General features: G+C 50.7%; 1 protein-coding gene across 1 annotated transcript; it reads left to right on the top strand.

Moving 5' to 3' along the window:
- The first annotated feature begins 270 nt into the window (after positions 1 to 270).
- On the top strand, positions 271 to 13885 carry LOC119090527 (uncharacterized). The gene is made up of 5 exons (XM_037213342.1): positions 271 to 325; positions 9525 to 9675; positions 10262 to 10345; positions 12636 to 12744; positions 13201 to 13885. Exons 2-5 carry the CDS (start codon positions 9531 to 9533, stop codon positions 13232 to 13234), a joined length of 372 nt encoding a protein of 123 aa, XP_037069237.1. The 5' UTR covers positions 271 to 325; positions 9525 to 9530; the 3' UTR covers positions 13235 to 13885.
- Positions 13886 to 14298: the final 413 nt, after the last annotated feature.

Consider the following 14298-nt stretch of genomic DNA (forward strand, 5'->3'; position numbering starts at 1 on the left):
ACTTGTGTGACGCCGTGAAACGAAGACTCTGCACGTGGCCGGGCCAGCTCGCCCACCCGCTGGAGATAAACCGTTGAGCAAGCAGTGGCTGACCATGTACACGAGCATCACCAGCAAACAAATTACTCCATATCAGTGTACCTGGCACACCGCACCTCGCGGCCGGCTGATTGGTCGCCGGGCTTGCGTCCTGGCTCGCCATTGGCTGGCCGCGGTTGGTGGCGAGGCGAGAGTGGATTTGAAGCGGAGCACTCCTCGAACGGCGGCCTATTTGGGAGCGGATCGCCAGCAGGTCCACGACTCCGTCGCTCGACACTTCGCAGAGGTACGTGCCAGGCACCAGTGTCGGACGACGTATGGTCCCCGACCTGACATGCCCTCGCTGGCTTGCTCTATTATGTGTGTGCTGTTGCAGTCTTCTGTTTGATGTGTCGGATAGCCTCACTCGTGACGTTGATGTGTTTCTGTCCGGATTATAGCCACTTAAAGGCAAATCTATCGCATTAGATGGGTAGTTATTTGACTTATATCTATCAGCAGCTGGTGGATGAAACTTCTGGTGGGTGGCACAACCACTTCGCCACTGCTGACTCCTCGGCTGGGATGGGGTTTAGAGTCTCAGGCACATTTTACCCAAATTCACCTTTATGACTTCATTGCACGTCGGTTCACCGGAAGATCTCTAGCACGGTGTCTAACGTAGCCGTACGCTACACGAAATTGATGTCATTGCGACGTCTTTCGGAACTTGCGCCTGCAGATGGCTCAAGGCCAAATCGTTTTGATCTTGGCTTTTTTTACTTCTAGCAGCGTCTTGACGATTGAAAAAAACCATGGCACAACGTATGTCATCTTGGACCGGTGTCGTTTTGCTTGATTTAGTGTATATTGAGTACCGTCTTGTAACGAAATTGCTGTAAAAAAATAATGAGTATGTCTTGTTTCGCCCATTCCTGTTTGAGGCGACATTTCAGATTGCAAGCTTACCCATGACACGAATGCGTCTTGTTAAATGTTCATCCATAATCCTGAAGCACAAGGTACTCCCTTAAGAGCTATGAAAAATTGTCAATGGGTTTTAAAACGATTTCACGGCACTCACATACCACGGGTGGTAGCGAGGACTTTATTTTTGTCGGCGGCTCGAAATCAGCAAGTCTCAAGAGGTAGTTTTGAAATATGAGTTGGAAAGGAGAATGATGCATCCCACCCCCAAAATACGCTAATAAACAGGTTCCTCCCCTGATATTTGGCCACGTTCTTTCGAAGCTGGGAAGGGGTATTTAACCTAGGTTGTGAGGGACTGAAGCCACCCGCCCGCTCCCTCCCTAACTGAATAGGAAACTGCACAGGGAATTATGACGCCGCAGTTAGCGAAGTGCTAAAATTCCAGTTCTCCTCGCACCAGGATGGCACCTGAACGTGGGGTATGTGTCGTGCCGTGTGTAAGTCGTCACCCAGTCGAAAGCCAAAAAGTATGAACTCTTCAGAACCGGTGCAACTTTATGTACAATGTATGGGCACAATATCCCGACATGGCTTGTCCCAAGCCTGTGTCAACCTTGTTTAGCCGAGAACAGTTCACCAACCTTGTGCGCCCACACATCCTCTATCGTGCCGGTTCGATTCTATGAATATTCTGATCACGCCTCCTGTGCGCGGCACTTGAGGGAAACATGAGCTCTGCAATCTTTGCTCAAGATTTATCAGTTCAGTCCAGCATCAAGGGGCCAGTCAGTTTTAGACTTAATTTTTTGGCTGATATTTGTGTAGTTACTACGCAGATACCAGCCAAACACAAACTGTCGCCAATATCACAGCATATGACGGTATCCTTGGATATTACCCTATCTAGTTTCGTTTTTGATACGCTTGATGGGAGTACGTCAAGCATCTAATATACCTGGATGTAGTGTTCTCTTCATTTGGGGGGAGGGGGGCAGCAGTCCCACCTTTACCCAGCTTTGAGAGAGCAGTGAGGCAAATCCGTAGAGAAACCCGTTCGGTGGCGTACTTTGAAAGTAGGTTGCGACCTTTTTCTCGGCCCCCCCCCCCCCACACAAACACTCATCTTGCGAAACAATGCCCCTGCTAGTATTCTAAACTGAGAGCGTCCGTCTGTCTGTCTGTCTGTCTGTATGTGCACTCCTTAGCAAGACGCCCATCTCAAACGGCGGCACTGGTGCTTCACCCTCACGACCTAACGTCGTGTCCCTCCGACAGCAGTCAGCCACAGCGCGAGCGAAGCGGGGGCGTGTTTTGGAGCTGTTACGGACACATTTTTCTTACATGTATGAAAACAATTTCTGCAAAGGTCAAATAAAAAATCGAAGTAGAAACCTGGCAAAAATCGAAAATATATCACAAGGCTTGAGCAACTATGAATATAGCGTTCCGACTTGCGGGGACTGTCAATTTAACATAAACATTGAAAGCTTACACAGCTAATTATGGCACACTGTGCCTCAATGATGTTTAAATCAATTGTATGTGACCGGAGGTGGTGCTACAGCAGCACCAATGGCGCCGGCACTTCCGGCAGCAAAGCAGACGTGAACAGTCAGGTATATCTATTCATGGTCCTGAATGTCTGGAACAGCGCCGCACTTCCAAGGTAACGGAGCAATCCACGAGTGTTATCCACGAGCAATCCACGAGCAAACAAATGTTATCTGAGATCCCCTGCATCTCATCTTAACAACCGAGTTATCTTCTCATGAATGACCGGTCGGTGTATGTACATTTGTTTAGGCAGAATCACTGCACAGGTGGGTGCGCGGATTGCTGTACACTCGCAGGTACGACTGGTTCAAGTTTTGTAGTGATCTACGGCACAAATTCGCCCCCTTCCGATACCGTTGTTGGTCACAGCGCGCACGAGAGGGGTGTGTTTTCCATTTATTATTTCTATGGAAGCACATTCCGTGCATGTAGGAGAAAAAGGTTTCACAAATATTAAACTTTCAAAAACATGCCACAAAGCTCAAGCCACGTGAAAAAGCGTCCCCGAACGCAAATCTGCTGACAGCTGACGCAATCGCCACCAACTTAAGAAAAATAATGACGACATGTTGGGCACCATGGAAGTGCAAACCACTGTTGTGACTATAGGCGATAAAAACCCTCTGCTCAAACAGAATGCGATGCAGCAATCATCGACCCTAGTTCCCCATCATGTCGTCTCCAAATAAAGCCAGAGCCTGACAGAGGATTTTACAGTGGAGGATATTGCCATCTGTGTGTGCATTTGCATCCATATGCTATGCACCCATCTGCAACTGCAAGTGTGTTGTGCTTTCCTCAGATGGCACACCGCATGTGGATGAACTGCGATCGCAGTGCAAACCAATGCATAAAGACAAATGATCCGCTCGCTTTTCTGAATGAGCCGTCGCGTCGCCTACAGTCAGGTAACCAGGATCTTCTTCCAAGCAACGCTATCCACGAACCAAAATCTGCAGTTAACACAGAGGTGAAATATAAGTCACGGCTCTCTCTTCGTTAACATTTCGAAAACAAACGTTATCTCCCGCGGAGATTCGCCAACTCCATGCACATGCTAGGTAACCAGGCAGAGAAGAAAGGGAGTTTGTTCTGAGGAACTTGGTTTACAGGGCAATTTCTGACGTCCATTTCAAATTTATTGACAACGGAGACCGCAACACACATCCTCTGCGGACTTTTAAAAAGGTCAGATTAGGTCACCGAGTTTAAATAACTCAGGTCAAAATTGTTTAGGGACATACCGTCTAGCGTAATCCTTGGTGGTTACCCAAATGCAAAAATCGGAACATCCTCGTAGGATTATGGTCACCATGACCTTCTAAAGGTCTAACAAGGTCACTAAACTGAGAGGAATACCAGCAACCTCGTGTTTAGAACAGGTATTTGCGTTCAAGGCGGCTGCATAATGAGGTATGGGACACCTTGGACGCCAGTCTGGAGTTTGATTTTATTCGACCTTTTTTGACCAGAAGATTTATTTGACCGACTTAGAAGAATCCCACTTTGACACAAGTGAAGTCACACATGGACCAATCCGTCCTGTGAATTTGACGTCCTCAGTTTCCTTAATTTTTCAGATTTCGAGGGGTCAAGTTGACCATCACCCGAGCGAAGGGTATCAGCCACCACTTGGGCCGGTGTTAACTTGAAACTTGCATGCCTTTGAGGGCTTTAAAGTTTCTGTGACCGCAAGGCCAGCATTTCGGGATGCGCACTTAGTTGAAAGTCTCGTTTGATTTTGGAATATATCATGGTCTGAACTCTCTAAGCTTTTAAAAAACAATAGCCACGTGCTCTGACTACGTCAATATTTTTTTAGATGAAGTTCGTTACCATTCATCATTTCACATGAAGCGGAGCTAGCTCCATTTCACTTTCGGTCGTCTGGCTTGAAATTTTGGAAGTCCACTACGGCTCTGCCCATGCTGGTCGATTCATGTATTACGTTCTACAGCGTGCAGGCAAATACACCCTAGAACATAAATATGTGCCAGTTCGATCACACGCTCTTGCCTGAGTCGGATCGTTTTGGTCCCGCGCTGCTAAGGCCGGGCCGTCGAATGTCTCTGTGCGAGTCTGGATACGCACGGCATCACCGTTACCGCGTGGATGCGCGTGTACACGATATGCCAGTTAGCCACTTCATCTCCTGCTGTCGACAGCGCGTGGCCATTCGCGCACAAAAACGGGTATGAGCGCCAGCGCAATGGCATGCTGTTTACTCAGTTGAATTGTGTCCGGCCCATTTAGCTGCGACCCCGCACTGACGAACGTCCAGTAACGCTCCTGAATGTCCGCTGCGGGACGAGCCGCCAGCACCAGCTCGCGGCTCTAGTGCCAGTTCTCTGCCGGCGGCAAAGTCGCCATGTGAGTGCTGCTTTTCGCAGCGACGAAAAGGGGGAATCGGCAGTGGTGGACGCTCTGGGTACAGTGATAGTGACTCTAGTGATAGTGACGCCAGTGGTCTGGGTAGTGGTGACTCTAGTGATCTGGATAATAGTGACTCAGGTATTGTTAAGTGCGCTGGCATCTTCGGGCGGGTATTTGTCGTGAAGTGGGCTTTACGTCTGTGTCGATGCCATGGGTCCAGCCCGCTCGTTCTCGGCACCAGTGTTGTGTACTACAGCTCAATATTGTTTACGAAAAGCGACGTTGGTCGCTTTTCGGATAATTGCTAGCATCGCTATGGATCAGACAGTATTGGGCTCCCTTGGTGATTTGTAGACAGCACATGCATCCACATGTCGCAGCTGCCTTTTCGTCGTTTTCAGCTCGGAGCGACAAGATCTGACATCAGTCTTGAAAAAACGCTTCGAAGACGTCCAATCTGGTGTTCATGCACAAGCGCACGTGCTGCAGCTTGTCCTATTGCCGCTATCCGCTCCGGATACGCGATGGCCAAGTCTGTGCTCGCAGCCAAGTGTCCCGACTCAGACCGCATACAGATGAAATGCATGCGATGACATCCAAACGTTCCCAGCATCAAGCGCGCCAGTGTCATGAGCGGAGCGCCACTTGTTCAATGGCAGTTGCATGGGGCCACAAATGACCTCCACGTGCTGCGCGAGCGGTTCGACCCGCCGCACCTGCTGCCATCTACCGGGATGAGTTGCCCTGCGAGCCTGCCACATTGTAACACCCACGAGACGCCCAGCCCACGGCTCTGGTGCGCGTGAATGGCACTCAACAGAGCCGCGATTAGGGCTATACTGCTGCACGCGTACATCCAAGACCGACCTTTCCGCTTGGTGACGGCCCCGGGCTCCCCGAGCGACACCTCACTCATATGCCGAGTCTGACGGTCATAACTCGACGCGTTGGTGTCCCGAAGCAGTCCTAGTTCAAAGCGATGCATGCGCCCGATGGCTCCCATCTCGTCGCCGCTCGCGGACGAGCCCCAGCATGATCGCGGATCACGTGGGTGGCCACATTCCGCCGACGATGGCAGGACCAGCGCGACCGCCCGTTTGACCTGCGATGGGGGCGATTTAGTGCTGCAGGCCTCCAGGAAGCAGCGCGTGGCGCGCGCCACCCGGTGCTGATCAGCCCCCGACTGTTACCGTGGACTTTCTGCACACAGCGAGGGATGTGGTGATGAGTGGTCGCACAAGGCAGTGAAGATTTGGTGATGGGGAATCCAACTGTGTAGTCTCAGCATGATGAAACGCTTGGAAAGACAGACATGCAGACAGGCTTACTGACTTACAAACACCAGCTCAGAATTCGGCCGACCGACCGTCCTCAGTATTTCAACGCGCTGAGCGTATACTAGGCACGCCTTTTAGCAAGATCTATGTTTCATGCACTGCTCTTTGAATATGTACGACATGAATTCGGGCTGGGGAAAATTCTGCCCCTTCCCCTCCCCCCCCCCCCCCCCCCCCCCTCCTCCGCCACAACAATGGTGACTGCAGTATGCAAAACTGACGTGGTACATGAGGTTTCAAGGTTCGAAAGAAGACAATTTTAAGGCAGCAGGGGATTGTCATGATTCACCAGTGCACCTATATGGGGAAAACTTTTCGGCGTCTGGATGTACAGCTTTGCACTTCGGGCACTATGTGCCCATAAAACTGACGGATACTCATGAGTCTACGACAAAATCTACGACGAAACCGTGCTCAGAATTTGAGAAAGCGGATGCAAAGAAACATAGGCTGAAGCCCATACCACCTCTACAGTGCCAAAAATAAGCAAACTAAGAAAACGTATGCAGCTGAGACGCTGTGGGAAGAGAAGGAAAATAGCCTTCAGTGGAGACGTCTCCAGGAAGGAATGTAAATTAAGTCATTTTATCTCAAACACGTAACGTAAAAGCACGTAACGTAAAGAATGAACGCAAATCAAGTCATTATATCTCATTCATTTCATCTCAAACACGAAGCCTTAAAACGGTTCGCTGAACCCGATGTTTCACTTCTCGGCAGTAAACTGCATCCAAAAACCTTAAAAGTTGGATCCAGGAACAACGAGAAGGCGGCGGGATCGCAGTATACGGATATCGTGACCACCAACAGCTGGCCAACAGCTGACGGCTGCGAATGGGTGCTCCTTTGACACCTGTCCGTGCATGCTAAAGGATATTTCATGGGTGCATACTTTACTCACAGGGCTTAACAACATCGTGGTAGACATTCATATCAACTACTCCCGTAGACTCCCAACTTACATCACCACAATAGACATCTTGGATCCCATCTTGGTGCATACTTCACTCACAGGACTTAACAACATCGTGGTAGACATTCATATCGACTACTCCCGTAGACTCCCAACTTACATCACCACAATAGACATCTTGGATCCCTCTACAAAGTTTTTATGCGCATAGCATCCGCTTTTTCTGATAAGAGGCCGTAGCACAATTTCGAGATCTGCATCTGTCGATAGACACTGATTACACCAAAATCGATTGCTGGTTGTAACAGATAAATATATCGTATAGTTCGGGAAGCTTTGCTACCGATTGGCCATCCTATGTGAAGTTATGGATATATTTTTTTGAAAGTGTACATGTAATTAACGGTAATCAAGAGCCGTGTCTGCAGTTTCTTTAAAACAGCCCGGTCTTTCCCGACATCTCAGGTGGAAGGGGGCTGAAATACGCCGCCCCCTCATTCAGTATAGGAGAAACGGGGAGTCAGCCCGGGATAGGTTTACGAGACTAACGCCTGGGTGTAGCGGCTGGAAATGAAGTCGGGCGATTGCCAAGTACGGGGCACGGAAATCCAGCCTGGTTTCAATCATGCAAGTTGTATCCATTGCATATCGCATCTGTCAAGTCTCACCGCGTGGATCGAGTCTTGTGCTATCACTGGCGACCCCATGCCGAAGTCGATAACCCAAATCGTGCTCGCCGCGCCGCCGCTACACACTGCAGGGCCATCCGGCCATCTCGGTGCTCCGGTGTCATTGGCGGTTGACGGGTCACTTAACCTTTAAGCCGGCGCTCGTGCGAAAATGGTGACTGCGCACACACGCCGCAGGTACCGAAGCATTGGAATTGAGCACGGACGGCGCGCGGCGCGTTTAGCATTCAGGCCTTCCGCTGGAACCGCTCATTTCCGGGCCGAATGACGGCCGTGGGCGACGGGACTGATGACGTCACCGGCAGCGGTCCGGCACCGCCGGGGCCGCGTCGCTGAGCGTGCTCGGTGTGTGGGTGGCGGCAGGCGAACGGACGACGCACGTAGGTGCCGTGCTCACAGCCCTTACCGTGCGGGAAATGTGTGATGCTAAACCACTGGACCCAAATCCAGGTCCACGTGGTGCCTGTTCGGGGAGTGGAGGTATTCCCCAGAATAGGCATACGAGGCTACCGTGCACCACGTGACTTGACTGGAATGTCGTGTGGATGCTTAAAGCAGACGGTACTGGAAACCATGCATACAGCTGTCTGATAGAAGCAGCAGCTTTGAAAGGGAATGTGCCATGTCAGGGTTGTTCCCATGCGGGGAGATCGCACCACTGAAACGCCCATTGCTTCCCTTCGCAAAGTTACCTTGTGGGGACGCCATCTTAGCCACGTGTCCCAGCTGCAGCACTTAGCACGACGCAGTCTTCAACTGGAAGCGACCTCCAGACAAACTGACAGGCTCTAAGTAGTCAAGCTCAAGCTTCTCCGTCCCTGGAACGGCAAGCCGCGTAGAACGTGCCGACACCGAGCACTGTTTGCGGAGGCCATTTCCCACTTGCCTGGTCTAGTGCTGTCCCCGGCAGCTTCGTTTCGAAGCCGCATACTCAAGACCGAGACCAGAACAGGCACAGATGTGCAGGCGCCGTCCGGCCTCTGGAATGCTTCTTGTGTCTGTGACTGACTGACGCAATATAGCTCAATGTAACTCTATCAACAGTCCATCAATTGCATTTAAGTTACGAACTCCGTTATCCCCGAAATCTAGCCGAGTCAGACATCGAAGGCTATGGGCTATTTAATGGGCTCAACTGCCACGTCGGCCATTTAGACCCGATGCCGATAGTTTCGCACGGCGATGTCAGCTTAAGACGCCCATTCTGTACCCCATACTCCAGCAGGAAGACACTGTCGTTGGGGCGGCTCCCATGCAATGCAGTTTTAGCGGATTCTAAACGCTCAGTTAACAACATGCCTTCGGTTTCGTCAAACCAATGCTAGCCACATCGTGCTGTACATTAACGCATAGGACTTGCATTCAGCGACTCAAAGAGGACCTCAGCGGAACAAATCTGCTGTCCGTGCATGTAAGATGAGCGGTGACCACTGACAGAGCCCTAATTACCTTGACCGCTGTCTGCCCGAGAGGAGTGTACACATGACCCGTCCGTGGGTGAACGGGTCCGTCCGGGAGATGTGTTGATGTGTGCCAGACTGTCCTCATGTCAATATGTCTGATACCTATGTCCTGGACTGCACGCTTCTAACCTGTCCGCAGGTGGACATGTATGATGCCTGTGTCTGGAACCGCACACTTCTGACCTGTCCGCAGGTGGACATGTATGATGTCTGTTTCTGGCACTGCACACTTCTGACCTGTCCGCAGGTGGACATGTCCGGCGCCTGTGTTCGGGAGGTGTGCTGGCGCGCGCTGCTGGTCGTTCTGCTGCTGGGCCTGCTGCTGGCGGCGCCGTCCAGCGCCTTCCCAGCCAGCTACTCGGCCCGCAGCCTGGCAGGCTTCCGCGTCAATCCTCGAGGTCAGTGCGCGAGCCACCACCGTCACGGTGAGGTACATTGCGTGACATGGTCGCAGTTTAGGTGGGCACGAGTGTCGGAATGGAGCAAAGAAGATCCACCTGAAGCCAGTTGCTACATTCACGTTTCATGGCGTTGGCTGGAAAGAGCAGGGCTTCTGTCATCGCCTATTCGCGTTTGGAAGCCGCTGATGTTCTAGGAGGTGCTGTGTACCAACTGCATTTCAGAACCTGCATTGGGTAATGCTTCGGTTAATCATAGTGTTGATCAGTCCAAGGGTAAATAGTTATCCTTACATGAGAAGGATGTATTCAATCATTCGATAAACGTGGAGCTGGTTTCATCGGTATCTGGAATTGTGAAATGATGAAACCACCACCATCTCTGCACACGTCTATAAAAGCAGTTTTGTTTATAAACCGTATCATGCATTTGTCTCAAGTATTAGTTGAGCAAACGGTGTCATTCTGGTTCATGATGCTTAGACTCTACATGACGACGGGTTCCAGCCGTGTTGTACGCCACCGGGCACGTGCGAGCCTACCGACTGCTGTCGCGTGTTGAGCGGACCGTCTCTTGCTCCTGCAGGCACTATTCGTGTGCAGCCGAAGGCAGACAGGTTCTATCCCGGCCCCAGGTTCGGCAAGAGGTCAGAAGTAGCCGACTACGAAGGTCAGTGACTGACTGGAACCAGGAGGTCGGGGTCAGACGCTGAGCCATCAGTTGGCTTACCGCGCCGGCTTTCGGGCGTTGTTTATGCATTCCGCTCCTGAAAGTTAGCCGGTGGGAAGTTTGCGGATGGCAGCGAGTTCGGGAGCGTGTGAGACGATTCGTGAGCCAGCGTCCAGGTTAAGTATGCATCTGAAGACGAAGACGGTTTGGTGCTGTAAAATGCATCGTGCTGAAGCGACCATCTGCTTTTAACCTAAATACGACATGAGCTGGTCGTAATAAGCTAATCAAGTCAACTTCAACTTCCTAAACCTCAAGTCCACAGTCAAGTTAGCAAAAGTTGGCCAGCTTTGTGCAAGGGTTATCGCGGGACGGCGAGAACACCACTGTGTAAGTGTTGCGCTTTGCACACCGAAGTGTCCGTCTACCCGTTACCTTGCGACATACCATACGCTTTGCACACTGAAAGGAATTTCGACAACTGGGGAACCCAAAGCCATAGCTTAACAGTTGGCAACACAAAGCCAGGATAGATGCAACGCGCGGCAGCCTGATCTACCTCGAATCCACAAGGGGCTGAGCAGGTGGCGGCTCAGGCATAGTTCTCAAGCTAGATTCAAGCCTGCTGGAGCCGGAGATCGTCCACTGGTGCTTCTAAAGGAGGGCTTAAATATTTGGCCGGACATTATGCGATTCTTATCTGCCAATGGAATACTTATCCATCTGTTCTGCCATGCCAAGTGTGCTTGCGTTTGTATGAGCGCTTTGAATGCGTGTTTTTCCTGCGAGCCGCTTTGCGATGTCGACTCGAGGTCGATGAGGGGTGCGTATATGGCCAAGCACTTGAATGTACAATACACTGCAATATGATGCATAACAGAGGGCCTTACCAGTGTCTTTGACATATAAAGAGTACCGATGTTCATTACCGTAGGCATGGAACCCCAATATCAAGCGGTGTTCCTGTCTTCCGTTCGGCAGGAATATACGTGATAGTGTAAGCATTGTGCACCCACCACCCATTGCCCTTCGATATGGGGCAGTTCATCGCATGAGTGGTAGTGCATCCTCGGAGACATGCACCTGTCGTGACTTTCCTGTCCCTCGTCAGCACGGTAAACATGATTATAGAAGGAACAGTACCATATGTATCCATGTATATACCATATGGTATAGCTTAAAATGGGCCAAAACCAGGACAAACGTGTCATCTTTACAGCTTCTTCAGTGCTAGTTTTGTTTAGAATAAAGGTGTTTCATAAAACAGCAAAATTATAAACCATGCTTGTTCGACGACCAGAAGTCTCATTGGAAACAAGGCGTGCCTCTGAATAATGTCTACCTACGCTACAGAAGCGACATACGGCGGCCTGTGATGATTGCGCACTAGGCAAATGACTTCGGGGACGAATATAATACAAAATAGTGATCCCTAGTTTAGTGGGGGTAGCACGAGCTGCAAAGATGAAACACGTGTGTAAACATGACACATGAACTTTTATACAAACAGAAACAGCAATAGAACATGCAGGTCGGCATGGTAAACAGGTGCGTTGTTCGTCTCTTTCGTCAGTTAGGCGCGGTGCACATACTTGGTAACTGAACGCAAACTACGGCTCTGTTCCCATTGAAGGAATACTGCGCCCTTGCCGACGGCCATGCTCAGCTGCATTAGTTAGTATACTGTTGCCGACTAGGTACTCAGTGGAAACAGGAGGTGGCTCTCGAGGGAGGTCATTTTCGTCCGCAATCACCACCTCCGGGGATCCATAGATCTCTGGCGAGCGAAGAACTCTCTCGATGCCCGTCTTCAAGGGGCCATGATTTTGCATTCATGCATCGCCCACTGGCTATTGCATTGCTGCTTTATTCTGAGTGGCTGCCTCCAGTCCTGCTAATACGAGGCGACATGCCACGGTGTCATGCCCATCTTTCAGACCTGACAGGATTTCTCGCAGAGTTCGTGCAGCAATAACCGCTACCATTGACGCTCACTTTCACCCTTGATACGATTATTGTAGAAATAGGGGCGAATAGAGGTGGGCATAACCACACGCTCCAGCTGCGTCTTTGTGACCGAAGTAAAAACAACATGTGGGTGAAATACTTCATTTCCAACTTATTCATATCCTAACCTTGCCGGATTACAAACGCCTCTTCACGATCGCAACGATTTCAGACGACCAGTGCATTAACTCAGTATGACCCCTGCCGAATACGGCCAAGGCGCGCCGTACGAGTGCGCGAGCCATTGGCCTCGCACTGACCTTGTGTGGTCGCTTGTCAACAGGGGCTCCCGAGTCTGCGGATGGAGAAGGGTCAGCCGAAGCCGCCGCCGCCCGCCAGTTCTCTCTGCGCTGCAGCCTGGTCGAGCCAGAGGGGATGTACAGATGTCTGCTGTAAGTATTGACCAGCACAGGAGGGCCAGTCTGAACGACCGGTCTGACGGTCTGAGCGGTTTGAGCGGTCTGAACGGTCTGAACGGTCTTCTGTTGCCGTGTGCTTGGGTGCGTTGCAACCGGCCCTGAGTGGCTACCCTATGAAAACCTCACCTGAAATTATCCAAGTATCCGGTACTATCCGGTACTATCCGGTAGTGTCAACTATCTATCCGATAGTGTCAAGAGTCTTTGCATTCCTTTCAAGTGGCCACGAGCCATGCCACTTTTAGACACCCTTTGTGATGGAATTTGGGTGTTCATATCTTGCAGCCTCGTCGTTGTCGTAAAAGGTGGGTGTTTTCGCGTTGCTTTGATATGTGCAGGCATAGAACGTCTTGCCCAAGTAAACTGTTCTGTAACGACATGGAGGAAATCTGAACATGCACGAGTACGGGCCGTGTTCTTTGTCTTCAGAGGGCTGAAGCAGGAGAGCAAGTCAAGTGAGTGAGAGAGGACATGGGGCATCTACCTGTCGTCCGGGGACGAAAGCCTTACTGCAGGGAGCGCCAGGTTCGCCCGGAGGTCGGGGAACATCTCCTCGAGGAGGGTGCTGAGCTCACACGTCCAGCGGCAAGCTTCAGCGACTCTGGCTAATAAAATGTCCAGGATAGAACGGCAACGGACGTCCACGAACGCCAACCGCTCCATATCGATGACGTCCACCTTTGAAAACAGGGTTGACGATGTGCGCTGCGTTAACGCATTCCTGCTTTCACTATTCTGCTATCGCTGAACATTTTTGGAACAGATCAGTCATTGTGGAGACTTTGTTAAATGCTATTTTTGACATTTTGATTGAATGGGTTGCACGGGTTGGCTTTGGAATCAGCGTCCCTGATAAGCGCAGCTTGTTGGCACGACCCCGGGCCTGTTTGCAGCAGTGCGCCTGCTGATGTTACCTGTTAGTCAACACTCCGCGTGTTCTGGTCCCATGGTGTTCCGTACTGGTGCTGAAACACGGTGCAGCTCTGGTGATAAAGGAGCGACCAGTCGGCGTCTAATAAACCTCCCGGCATCGAGCCCGGTGTCGTCGATAAACGTGACACATGTTTATCTGCGTCTATCTCTCTGCAGCACTGGTGGAACTGCTGGCCGTGAATAAATGTTTCATGATGATATATGCTTCTTTTTTGTGCCCGTAAAGAAGGAACTGTACCAACATTCATGTGACGAATGGCGTGTAGTCTTCTGATAAGCTGTTTGAACCTTTGGCATTTTGCGACATCGCGAAACGAACGCCTCTGAATAGTTTGAGACCCTGTGTCAAGAAGAGCAACACAGCATCGTAGCGAGGTACAGGCCCACAGTAGGTGGCTCATCCAAATAGGTAATGCATTTTCAAAATGCAGACGCAAATAGGCCTTGCCAACAATTTCAATATGTAGTGCAGTAAAATGTATCCAGACCCGCCAACCTCGGTCCCTACGAGTTCATATCAATAGCCTGGAACTCGTGTACAAGCCACCAAAAAGGTCACCCGAGTCCTGCGATCCCTGCCCGAGGTCCGAGAAC

This window comes from Pollicipes pollicipes, unplaced genomic scaffold (assembly GCF_011947565.3).
Source record: "Pollicipes pollicipes isolate AB1234 unplaced genomic scaffold, Ppol_2.1 Scaffold_3087;HRSCAF=3621_pilon_pilon_pilon, whole genome shotgun sequence".
NCBI classification, from domain to species: Eukaryota; Metazoa; Arthropoda; class Thecostraca; order Pollicipedomorpha; family Pollicipedidae; genus Pollicipes; species Pollicipes pollicipes.